This window comes from Siniperca chuatsi, linkage group LG3 (genome assembly GCF_020085105.1).
Source record: "Siniperca chuatsi isolate FFG_IHB_CAS linkage group LG3, ASM2008510v1, whole genome shotgun sequence".
NCBI lineage: Eukaryota > Metazoa > Chordata > Actinopteri > Centrarchiformes > Sinipercidae > Siniperca > Siniperca chuatsi.
Genome location: NC_058044.1, coordinates 20350837 through 20364110, shown reverse-complemented (window position 1 = coordinate 20364110; position 13274 = coordinate 20350837). Strand labels below are relative to the sequence as shown.

At 38.7% G+C, this 13274-nt stretch overlaps 1 protein-coding gene across 2 annotated transcripts in view; it reads left to right on the top strand.

The window, feature by feature from the left end:
* The window catches only part of LOC122873579 (inactive rhomboid protein 2-like), a 34277-nt gene that overhangs the window by 6128 nt on the left and 14875 nt on the right, over positions 1–13274 (top strand). The window contains exons 2-7 of one of the 2 annotated variants that reach the window (XM_044190485.1): positions 431–504; positions 7150–7299; positions 9372–9523; positions 10648–10831; positions 11639–11860; positions 12829–12957. In XM_044190485.1, the coding sequence (XP_044046420.1) occupies positions 7162–7299; positions 9372–9523; positions 10648–10831; positions 11639–11860; positions 12829–12957 (825 nt within the window). In that variant the 5' untranslated portion in view covers positions 431–504; positions 7150–7161. The remainder of the gene's footprint in view (positions 1–430; positions 505–7149; positions 7300–9371; positions 9524–10647; positions 10832–11638; positions 11861–12828; positions 12958–13274) is intronic. The other variant, XM_044190486.1, reaches the window with a different exon arrangement.

The window sequence follows — 13274 nt, the reverse complement described above, 5'->3', positions numbered from 1 at the left end:
GGCTGCGTGTGAGGATGTGAACATTGTCTGAACATCATCACTTGAACAGTTTTCAACCCTCAATGCTGTCCTGTCTTAATAATCAAATAATTACAATTCCCACTATTATTCATCCCACACTCCTCTTTGTGCTGATGCTTTTTAATTTTAATCACACTTGTTCTGTGAGCCTCTGAGTAATTGGATGTGTGAAGTTATCTTTAATGGATTTTAGGATTGCTGTGTCCATGCATAAATGTGCCCTTCTGGTGTTTCTAACATATTGCAGAGTTTGAAGGGCATTTGTTGGTAAACAGCACTCATCTCATTTTAAAAGTTTTTTACATTAATTAAAACGGTTTAAAGCGTATGGTACTCATATTTAAATAGTTTGCATAAACCTTCATGGTAAACTAACAGTTACACATGCGTTTGTATATGTCCTTGCCAGGATCTACGAGGGAAGATGCACGTAAAACTTGGTGGATGTTAAGAAGAGAAAAGTGATGAGGCTGTTATCTGAAGGTCAGTTCCTCATTTAGCCTCCAAGAGTTTCATAATAAGTCCAGTAACGGCACTAGCTACACCTGCTATTTCTGCTCTGGACATGCACAGTAAGATAGACTTGTTCATAATGCTAATCTCAAAATGACTCATTCAGTGTTGAATTGAATCAGTGTATAGGACACAATTATGTTGAGGTAAATGTTCATGATTGCTATTGTTGAAGGAATAAGTGAAGTCTCAAGTCTCTGTGATAAAAGGAAGGATGTCGTTGTGCAATATTGTCTGGAGCCCAAGTGCCTCATTTATAGAAATATTGTTAGATTTATACTTGAACTTAGTCCTAAGATCGTTTCCGACAGTGTGCTTACGTTCGATTCATAAAAGATACTGAGCGTAAAAAACCTTGCTCACGCAGGTTCTAAGAAGCCCATTTGTAACTTACACACCTGTGATCTATAAATCTCAAATTAACTTAAAATTGACAGCACCTGCCTTACAATCAGTGATTTTCCCTTATATAATGATAGCACAAATGAGGGTTTAGTCAGAAATAGCCATGGATCATCATGCGCAAAAAAGTCATTCTGGTCTCTGAAAACGCTCTCCCTTCTGAAAGCACGGTTTTCAATGTCTTCCAATAACGTAAGAACAGCCGTGGTTACTTCTTTCTAATTTGACACACTAAACCTAGACTTTGCTTAGAGATCATTTCCACATCAAATCAAGGTTTTATAAATAAGGCATACTTAAGATCAAAATGGATCGTAAGTCTGTTTTATAAATGAGGCCCCAGGTCTTGATTATCACACATTCACACCAGCGTCAGAAGTGCTACTCATGCGAGTAGTTGTATGTAAGACTGGACACAGCCGCTCAGTGCATTCAGAAGATTTGCAACCAATAAATAATAAGGCTGAAGGCTTGAGTGTGATATAGTGTGGTGAAATGACCCTTTCTCTGTGGGTCTGAGTATTGACTATGAATATTCGGTACAGTCTGCCTACTGTACAGATATTAGTGGCCAGTTTTCTGTATTCAGTCAGTCGCTTCTCTACAAGAGACTCAACTCAAATTTCCCCTTTTTATGGGGAAAACACAATCGTAGTCCTGAGCTCTTGTTCATAGCACTTCTCAATTGCGTAAGCGTTCTGTGGTCAGTAACGCTTGCAGTTGATAATATTGGTTACTCTCACCACTGAAGTAGATTTGAAGCTTTCTGGATTACTACAAGTTGCTCTGGCGAGTCACGCAAATGCTTAAAATGGAAAATAAGAGAAAAGGCGAGTTGTGAGTTTGGCACTCACAACACTTTAGTTCACTCTTTTCTCCACACAGTAAGCAGCAACAACAAGCTATTTATTGCTGTGGAGGCACATAGTGTAGTTTCTCAACAATACCCTTGACTCAGATGTGAGAAGAATGCCAAAAATATACAGCGTATGAAAGATTTTGGTTGCTTTCAGTGTAGGCATAGTTGAAGTCTCAATTTTTTCCCCATGTTTTTATATGATAAACAGAAAGCAAAAGGCTGTAGCTCTAAAAATCCACTAAAATCCAGTAAAAAATGTCTAATCATGGTATTTTATAGTCAACGTGTTTTTACACCATCTTGACTTTCAGATTTTGTTGATTGTTAAACAGTACAACCACACTTCTCATTCAAATACGCTTTATGTAGCCAAGCCTGAAGAAGTACCCTTGTTTTGCATGTTTGTCAAGTGCTGCGTCCACTAAACATTAAGTGTGCTTGGCCCTAGTGTATTCGGTCAACTGCTGTGTAGAGTGAGTGTGGCAGAAAATGAAACATGATCTCTTCCCCACACCCCTACATGCAGGTTATGTGTGGGGTTTGTAAGATACTGACAATTTGTCCTGACTGCATTTCATTTGCAGCCTGTTACATGTGTCCAAAACTATACAGCTCTGAGTGAATGAGCACGGTCCAGCCTTTCTCCAGGTTTACACACTGCCTTGAGCATCAGGCAAATGGGAATGCACACACACAAACACACTGACACATTCTTAGGGCAGGCCTCTCCGTGGGGGAAGAGGCTTAACCATGGTGACACACTCTCAGAGGAGTACGTGATATCACCAAACACAAAGGGCTGGAGGTGGCTAACACACATATAGTACAGTCCCACTGATTAATGGTCAAGTGAGTAACTGTTTAGATGAACCAATGAATAATTAGACCCCATAGAGGCACAGACATGAAGGGACACTTGTTGGAAGTGGTACTTTCCATGTCATGTGATGACATTAGCTATGAATGATGCCATTGTGGATATGCCTTGACACGTGACTCTTTGGGATCTGTGACCGCAATGACTGAGTTGACAGGTTCACCCCTCACATCTGAGGACGGGGAATCTGTCACTGAATTGTCTTTCCCAATGTTTCCCCTACTTGTTTTTATTTTACATGCTTTTTTTGTAGCTTTTCTTTGTCTTCTTAGCAAGCTTAAACTTGACGCGGTTTGATTTTTAATTTCTTGTCATTACGTCCATGGTTATAGAAACACAAACACATGACATACTTTATGTAAGTCGCCTTAAACCCATTCGTTATATTTGAAAATTAAATTTCACATTAGCTAGATGTGGTTAGTACATGAGAGAGAGTGCACAGATGGTTAATGATAAATAAATAAATAAATTATCCATGTTTGTTTAGCAAACATGCCTTTATGGTGCTACTACTTATATACTGACATACTACCATTTCCAGACACAGCTGGGGGAAATCATGGTCATGGATTCAGTAACATTAACTGAACTCATTCTTATATGATGATATTTTTCTTGTTGGTGGTGTCAACAGTCTGTTAGAACATTCTTGCTGCTAAACACCAGTGGAAATGTCTCATTGTCATTTTTCAGCCTGTGTTGTGGAGCCTTTTAATCATTTTTGTCTCATTTATCAACACTGCTGTGGTCATTGATCAAATCAGAATATTAAATTAGCTCAACAAGAGCTAGCCTACAATAAAATGATCTTGCCTAGAGTGGCGCCATACATTGAATTAATCTCCATGTTCTCTATCAGTGGTTTCAAATTACATTTCCTGGAGGCCACTGGCCTGGTTGTTCTCTCCTAAGGGAACTGAGCAACTCTTCTTTCCCTCTCTTCTCCCTCGTACCTAATTCTACACGTTTAGTACAGTAATGCCACTAGAGATTGTATTCCTCCAGAATAAGACAGAATGCAGGCATATTAAACTCGACAAAGAAATTAATAATTGTCCACCTCTCTTAAAACTGTCTGTGCTCCAGGTCAACCTTTCTTTTAGGTTTAGGAAGAGACATTTTGGTGTTAGGTGTGCCACAGTAAATCAGAGTACAATTGAGCTGTTCACGTTGAGAAGTTGCACAATTAGGTGCTGCTTGCTAAATGTTAAATGTGAATTAAAAAGCCAAATAATTTTAAGCGGAATTTATAATTAAAGACTGGGGGGAAATTAAATTGGGGAAAAAATAAAAAAGCAAGTCGCAGGCCAGATTTAACAATAAATTCTAAACATGGTGGGGCCTAGTTAGTGCCTCATATCCTTTAGGTTTCTATCTGTGTATATATCTCTGTTATCGTCCCTCTGGAGAAAACTATGCGGATCCTAACAACTGCCTATCTAGATTGATAGACTATGATCAGCAGCAGTCTCTCTGCCACTTGAGAACTCTGTCCATTAGCCAAATTCTTAGCGATTTCATTATCTAAGTGGGTGAGTTCCAGCTCCGACCCACAACTCTACTAAACCACAGGCTAGATTGCCAGTAGCCTCCTCCCTGTCTGAGGATTATATCAGGCTTTCTGCACAAGCTTGAAATATTAATCACACATAATTGAAAACACTGTTGGCAGAATTGAAATGTACACCCTGATTAGCATAAAGGTATTATAGAAATGCTGTTTTTGGGGGGTAGGGGCATGAACAATATGTAAAACCCTGTCTAACTGTGTCTTGGCTCTGTAGTAGAAACTAGGCTAGACTATTGACTGAACTGGTGTCAGATTTCCCTGCTGCTGCCATTCCTGCCGCAGACACCAAGGGTCTCGCATTGATTTTATAAACAACAACTCCAGGACAACTTCAAGGCTTTCAAGACCATAATGACATAATGGATGTGTTGGCCAAGGCTTGTGACATTGTAGGTTTATATCTGCAATGCCTGTGATTTCTCTGGAAATATTCAGTGTAATGCTATGAGACATTCTGAGATCCAGGAATAGACGAGCTGGTTGTTCCACTTTTGACTAGGATTGGTAAAGACTGGAAGACGGAGATAAGTAAGTTTGACAATATTATTCAGTCTGTGAGGAGACAGAGAGACCAGTAATGCATCAACTCCACTGGCAAGACGTGATTTACGTGGTATTTGTGTAATCCAACGTGTGCAGCATGTGCACACATGTGATATAGTTCAGTAAATATGATGTGTTGTTTGTTTGTTTTTTAAAGTTGGGTGTAAAATGTGTTTCAGACATAAGCTGATGATTCAGAGCAACTCATAATAAATGTAGAAGTAGAACAAGATTCATTTACTAGATTACCATTATTATATGCAATCAATAAAAAGGAGTGCAAGGCTGTTTTCAGTTCAAGCTAAGGAAAAGGATACGGCTCACTGACCACCTGGAGGATGCATAATGATTTGAGAGCACTGTTGATCACTGTCATCTGATGTCATCGGGTGTCACTCCCAAAAGCTGGTGTATCAGTTGCTTTTTCATTAGTGGTCCAAGTACATTAAATGCTGCAGAATTGATTTCTGATTTATTTAGTTGGCTAACCAGTTCCCCTTGAATTAATTTAAAATTTGGAATTGAATTAATTTATTGAAAAGTCTCTGGTTAGGCTTGGCAGCACTGTATGACACTATACATATATCATGAAATAATAGAAATTTGTCAGCTGGTAGAGAGATTTTGATGTAAGATTTATGCCAAAGTAGCTATCCCTTTAATATCTCTCCGTGGGCAATACTGCAAATCAATGAACAGGACTGCTTTTGGCATTATAAATACATAATTTTTGCATCAATGTGATGAAGTACATTGATTTGTCAGGTATTTAATTCACTGGATTAGCCAATGGAATACATGTCCATCTGGTTGTTTTGTCACTAAATGGTTTCCCGAATGAATTTCCAGAAAATGTACTATATCGTGATAAACTTAGCCCTATTACAATGTAAAATTACAAATGCCATACACATATCTATATTGCCCACTCCAGGTCTCTGGGTTAGGAACCTAAATATTTTCACATGCAAATAAATCCTTACATGACACTTTCAAATAATTTTTTTTAATAAAATCTAATTAATTAAATCTAAAAGATAAACATTTAAATAAATTAAACTGAATCTTTAACCATGTTTGCGCTGTTGTTACCACTAAAATTTCATTATCAGAGGGTTTTTGACAGAAATGTATTATTGTTTAATAATTTGTGTACCTTTTGTTTGTTTATTCATATTTTAGGCACATATTCATAGTGAAACACTCCACATCCCCCCCATTTCTTCCCACCTCTTCCCTTATAATTACATTAACTTAAATCAATGACCTAAGCACGTGTAGCAAGACAAGGTTGCTATCCTTAATATAACACCACTTCTGGCCTTTTAAGGATCACTTAAGAAATTGCCTATGAAGGTAATCAAAAAGCAAGGGAAGTTGGTAATGATTCTTTTAGCAGATTGAACTGGAGGAGAGCCAGCTGCTGCTAAAGGGACTGTTTGTTTGGATAGACTAACACACTTTATACAAAAATGTTTAAGTTTCTAAAGCTGAGCATTATGTGCTATTTTTTTATTTTATTTTAGTTCTTATTATTTGTTAGATGAGAACTGAGCTTGGTTAAATATTTTCACCCTGCCCCAGTGATCCAGTTCACATAGGCATGGCAGTAGTTACACAATATCAACATGCATTCACTAGTAAAGATAGGCTACATGGTTTAGCAGTGCCAGTGAGTTCATATTTCTTTGCACAAGTATTTAATTATCCGCTATCATCATCATAACTATAGACATTAGTCACAGTTTTTGTTTCCTAACATCAATTTTGTCTTGTCTTCAAAAAAGTGGTTGTTTATGACTATATTTTCATAAATAAGTCATGTTTTTTGTCAACAAAATTAATAGTAATCCTGTTTAGAAATCCAAGGTTACAAGAGATTACATGTAATCTCATTACAGAATATTGAGTTTGTACCTTGTTAATGCATTTGAGTAATAACCTCCACATATGTTCCACTAATTTAATCTTGCAGCTCAACTACCCTGTCTGAGCTGTTCAATATGGACAAGCTCATACCGCTTATTTTGGGTATGAGCCCAGTCATACAACAGCGCAAGAGTTAATTTCCTTTTCAGACATAGATGTTCCAAAAGTTGGTTTAGTGGCAGAAGAGAAACCTGTAACAGTTATGACATCTGTAGCGCTGATGTAGCACACGTGGTGATGTCTTAATTGGTGTAACTGCTTAAAAGTAGCTAGAATTTGAAAGGGCATGTAAAATCTATTGACTATAATTTGGATAATTTTTTTTCTTTTTATCTCACAGCAGTTAAGTATGATAATTGTGTGTGTCTTATGTGATATAAATGTTTCAATTATGTTTTTAAATTACATCCATTATGATTTTCTCGTCTCCAGCACTCTGACAGGATGGCATCACAGGGGGGGGAGGAGCCTCCATCAAACGCAAGTCAGTCAGATAGCCGTCTAAAGAGCAAGAAGCCGCCCAGCCTTGTAATAGCTATCCCTCCACCTGAGGAAATGATGTCCCACGACCCTGCAAAACAGGTAGGCTGACCCTGTCTTTCACAGCCAGGCCTCTTGGGGCAGATTGTCGGTTGTGTAATGACTAGCCACTTCCTCTTATAGTGGTGGTGTTAAGCACTTTCCCATGCGTGTTGAATTAGTGAAAAGTTTTCAAAAAGTACCCTGAGGCTATAATCTCTATTATACTAGATAATATTTACTGTCAGAAATCATAAATTAACAACAAGAATAGTTTATCATATACATTGATTTCCCTAAAGAGCAGGGAAATAGCTTGATGCTGACCATGAATGCAGTAAAGTTCAATGTTTTTCTGTTGCAATGACTGTCTTTACCTCTTAAACTGGTTGACATTTAACCTAAGCGAAACATCAGCCTTTTGTTCAAAGAGTAATTGTTGGAAAGAATGATATGATACCCCCCTTTTCAATTAGATCAAACCGACTTCCTCATATAACAAGATAAAGTCAATGCTTTATCAACACACAAAATAAAGAAGTAAAATGGAGCAAGAAATAACCCTATTAAACATCATGAATGCTACTCAGCATGTGAACCTCAGTTTATTCACAGAAAGCACATTCAGAGATAGGCATCTACACAAGGCATTATGTATGTTAGTCAAGAGTACACAGAGAGTAAAGCATGATATAGCTGTATCACATTTATGACGAATGTAATTTTTGCAATGTTGCAGAGGTCTAAAAAACATGACCTAACGATATTTTTAGTATGTCAAAATTGATGTTCAAATCAATTAGGGTCCTAATTAACTCGAGATAGGCTTAGTACGTTGATTTAGAGCACGATCAGAAGGTTGAATTTCGATAAAAACATGCTCAGAGGGGGTTACGGAAACTTCATTTTTATATTCCCTGACATCCTCACAACAGTTAATGCAAGTCATTTAGTTCACTTGGGTTGATGGACTCTTTGGAAGGAGATGCCATGCCTGTTAATCATTTGAAACAGAGTTAGCATATACGTACGTGGGAAGAAAAAAAAGACTTGCGGCAGTACTTTATTTTTAAAAGGGATAAAAACTTGTTAATGGAGGTGGCATGCGCTCACCCTGTTCCTCTGAACTTGCCATTTGCTCGGGCAGGGAGGCATTTTGGTCAGCTGTCTTGCAGTTTTTGGGCAGAAGGCCATACATTTTCCCCCTGTGGGCCCCATGCTTAGAACACAAACGATGGCATTTCAGCTACACAATGTAGTGGCTAGTCAGAGTTTAATTGAGCATGCTACAGTTAAACTGTTCCTAAAGACCAGCCAGTGTAATAAACATGCAAATAAATATAGTGTGAACTCAGGCAGGTACTCTAGCTTTGTTGTTACAAGAGGGAAAAGAAGAAGAAGCAGAAAGAGGCCCCACTATGTGTAGTTGTGTTGTATGGATGTCATGCATACATAATAAAACACAATATTTTCGCACAATCTGAACATATGGCTCACTTACAGCTCACTTCGAGTATTAACTCTCAGAATGACAAGACCATTAGCCTCACTAACTGCAGAGTCACTGCAGGTTAGATAGAAGATAATGGACTCTCGGAGGAATCGTTGCACCCCACAAAACAGCGAAGGAGTGTTCTTCTGGCCCTTTTAGGAATAGCTAATAGCCAGTCAAAATATGGACTGACCACAAATGTGTCAACATTAAACGTGCATTTAATCCAAATCTCTCAATACTGGGATTTAGTCTTGCCACTGATCCTGAGTATTATAGTCATTACAGTAATTATCTAATTACTTTCTTATTTTATAATTTAATAGTAATTTAATCTGGGGTGTTCTACACGTTACTGAGGGTCCTGCAATAGTTAATTGTGTTTTATTCTACCAATTAGCCAGTAAAGTACTGGAGACCTTCATAATTCTCCAGGTCTGTATGTATTCTTACAATAGTTCCTTATGTCTTCTCTGCCTTGCTGCTGCTGTTGCTTTGTTTAGGTTATTGTTATATTCCTACAACTGTAATTGTAACATTGATTAATATCTCAATTTCCTACTCTGTGTAGGCACCATTCATATTTATTATGCTAACAGCGATTTCTGTACTGTAACACTATTTCTCCATTTCCTCTGGTCAGCCACTACGACCGTCACTGAAAAAAAGTGCGAGTGGTCAAGCCACCGCTTCTGTGTCAGAGAGCATCAGTGGAGCCGGAGATGGACGCTTCTCAGTCAGAGACAGAAGGGCAAAGTTTGGTAGACAAACGTCGCTCTCACAAAGCATCCGCAGGTAAGATGAAGAGTTTGTTGTTTGAGTCATGTTTATTATTTTGGTTGTTCATTGTTAAGTTTGCTAGTCAGAATCAAGTCTGACCATTTTTAATTAGAGATCTACAATTGATACATAAATAGTCAGCGAGGTCATGACCCCATGAAAAAAACAACCTCCAAAGCACTCTTCACCAAAGTGTATTATACAAGAAATGCAAGTGCTGTTGCCCACAGGTCATGTTCTACACCCAACAGGTCATTCACCAACAAAATGTCCTCTTCAGGATCCCTCTACTCAGCAGACAACAAACAATTATTTTGTCAGCATTAATCAGCAAGATATCCCAAGAATCTCATGGTTGAGCATAGAGATAAAAACTGCAGGAGGTATAATGCCTGATGTACAGTATTTACACATTATTCAAATGTATGTGTAATATTCAGTAATATTCAGCATTAGCTATATATTGCAGAATTCCTTCTGTCGCACTTTAAAGCAGCCTTTATAGAGTACAATGACATTCAGTCAAGCTGTGTCAGTGTTGATCAAGTCGCATTTTGAAATTTTAACCATGTTTTTATTGGAAACCACTACAATACAAATATCAGGTACAAAGCACAAATCTGTTCCAACATCGTTTCCACCTTTTGGTGTAGAACAACATCTTCCTCCCACCCCCAACCCCCACCCATCCCAAACTCTCAGAAAAAGACTGAACAGAAAATGCACACATGAACAAATGAACACATACGGACAAAATGAAATAAAATAAAATAAAGTAAATCAGGGAGGGATGTACAATAAGAAAGATATTTAAGATGCTCAATTCAAAGAATGGATGCATTAAGAGTCAATCAGGGTCCAGAGAGGTAAGAGTATTTACATATGCAATAATAGGCTGCCATCTTTTATAGAAATTGGCGGATTAACCTCTTAAGGAGTATGCATTTAGAAATTTTGCTGTCAAAATCTAACAGAATTACTTCTATCTCAGATAAGGTCAAACGTTCTCAGTCAATTTTGTTTTGTTACTATTATTATTCAGATGTTCTCTTCCTGTGTTACCTTAACATAATTTGCCCTTGCTGTTTGACTCTGTATTATGTGATGCTGAAGCTACCCTCTTCTTTCTGTATCTCTAGGAATACAGCCCAGTGGTTTGGGGTGGGGGAAGGCTGTGAGACCAAGCAGCAGGTATGGCACAGGAAGAGCCTGCGCCACTGCAGCCAGCGTTATGGCAAGCTAAAGCCCCAGTATAGAGAGTCTGAGACGGCCACCAGCATCGACCAGGGCCTGGACTCACCAGCAACAAACAAGATGCCCAAGGTATTCTACTGTCATAGAGGCATATGATCACTGTGGGCCTTAACCTACACATTTATTCTGATTTAAGGTTTTAGTCAACATCATTTGCTCTTGATATCTCCATCCTATTGCATGAATATTGACCAGTATATGCTGCCATGGAAATAAGTTACATAGATAGAAAAAAGAAACAGGATGAGACACAGCAGGCTCTATGTCATGGGGTCTGTCCACTCAGAATTCCCATTTCCACTCAATTTCACAACCAGCCAACAAGAAATGACTCTTTGTACGCCTGTATGATTTAACGTTATAACACTGAGAGACTTCTCTGGAAGCAAAAATAAATGGTAAGAGATTGTGAGGAGAGAGGGGAAAATGTATCTGGCTTTAATAAAGTAAACAGAGTGCTGTGCAGTGACAGACATAGACCATCTGTGCCCCAGATGAAGAATGTCAATCCGTTCAGTCTGTGTCAGACAGCTCTGCTCATGTACTCATTATCCAATATTTGCTTTTTCTTTTGTTCTCTATCTTGTGCCTACCCTCACTGGCTTTTTGGATTCTGCATCTGTTCGCTCTTGTAATCTGAAAGGCCAGTGATAAAAATTTCCATCTAACAGCATAGTTTTTTTCCCTCTCATTTTGCACACAAACATGTACACACAGATGCACACAAACACACCAGAGAGCAATTCTTTCTCAAAGCGTCAACTCTGTAAACTCAGTAAGGCTTAAAGGTGAGCTATCATTTCACAAGTTTATGTTAATGTCAAGGAATAACTCAAATATTTATGTCAGGTTGACCCTAATCTCTGTTTTTGGTAGATTGTGGATCCCCTGGCACGGGGCCGAGCCTTCCGTTGCCCAGATGAGATGGACAGTCGCTCCCCCAGGACACCCCACACCACTCAGGGGGGTCCCATTACCCCGGGTGTCATCTCACTCAGCTCCGTCACCAGCCAGCGCTCTGGGTACAGCCGCTTCCCCAAGCGTAAGAGGGAGTCCGTCGCCCGCATGAGCATCCGAGCTGCATCCAATCTGCTGAGGGTGGGTGGGGTAGCAGAAAACCTCTGTGTGCGTGTGCGTGTGCGTGTGTGTGTGTGTGTGTGATGATGATGTATTCAAGACAGGAAGGGACTGTTGTTTTACTTACAGTATTGTTTTGTTTGCATTAGGTAGGTGTTTTCAGTTGTTTTTTCCCTCCACAGCAACCACAACTTTCATTGCTATTTACAATTGTGTTAATTCTGCAATTTTATCCAGTAAAAGCAGAAAACAGATCTCTGTGGATCTCTGCGGATATTTATGGTGTGGGATGGGAGTCAAATTCAGAAAACATGAGCACAGTGATGGTGAAGTAACCTCACATTCCACAATCTAAAATTCAGACTTCACAGAGACGTGTTCATATGCTTTTGTTGACTTCATAGGCAGAATTAATACGAACGTGAAAGATAAATATTTTGATTCAAATACAAATTCAGTACAATAAGCATACTGTATATATAGTATGTATATACTTTTGCATACCCATTTGTCATTGATAATGTCATTAAAAATAAAGAAATATCCTATTACCTTTGGTGTTATAGAAAAAACTATGCAGATGTCACACACACAATTTGAAATATATTTTCTAATATTTCTATGATTTTGTAGTGGAACAATTTGTATAAAGAACCTGTGGGGTATCCAGACTTTTGCTTAGTGCAGCTTGTTCATACCTTTAGTCAGTTTTGACACAACCTCAGCAAACAGTAATATAATATAATAACTATAATATAATAAAACTAACTATTAAAGAATAAAATCTTTAAGGGTTGAAAGCTTTCCAGTGTTGTAAGGGAAAGTTAAGGAAATATCATGAAATCAGGCAATTGGTCTCCCCTGTGCTATGAGTGCATAACATACCTTTAATGTTTTTATTATTGTTACCTTATTTCTAAGTAGAGCAGAGATGATCTAAGAAACATTATGCATGTGTAAAATAACTTATTATATGGTGTGTTGTTCAGGGTCGTAGCGGCTTGGCAGGTTCCCAGACAGGTCGCAGTTTCCCTAAGAGGAGCTTTGCCAGGTCCAGCTGGATGGACGAGGACACTGTGGACTCTGCAGGCACGTCCGAGTCGCTCTTCTTCAGCAAGGTCAGCAGCCACTCTCTCTATCCCCCTGTCAGTGCCTTGGCAGCAAAATCTGTCTTTGCTTTCACTTTCTTCCATCGGATTTTTCCATCTTTCTTCCTTTCCCTTCCTGCATATGTCAGCAGACACACTTCTCCTCCACTTTCACTGCTTGTCTGCTTCTCTTATCAGCCTCCTTTCTTCAGCAGCCACTATCTTCCTCTTTCTTTATCCTTCTTTCCTTTCTTGCTCTTCTTTGAACAGTATGTTGAGAAACACATCTGCAGCCAGGTCAGCAACTGTGCCATCTATACTGTGGTATATTCACCTCTCTTTTATTC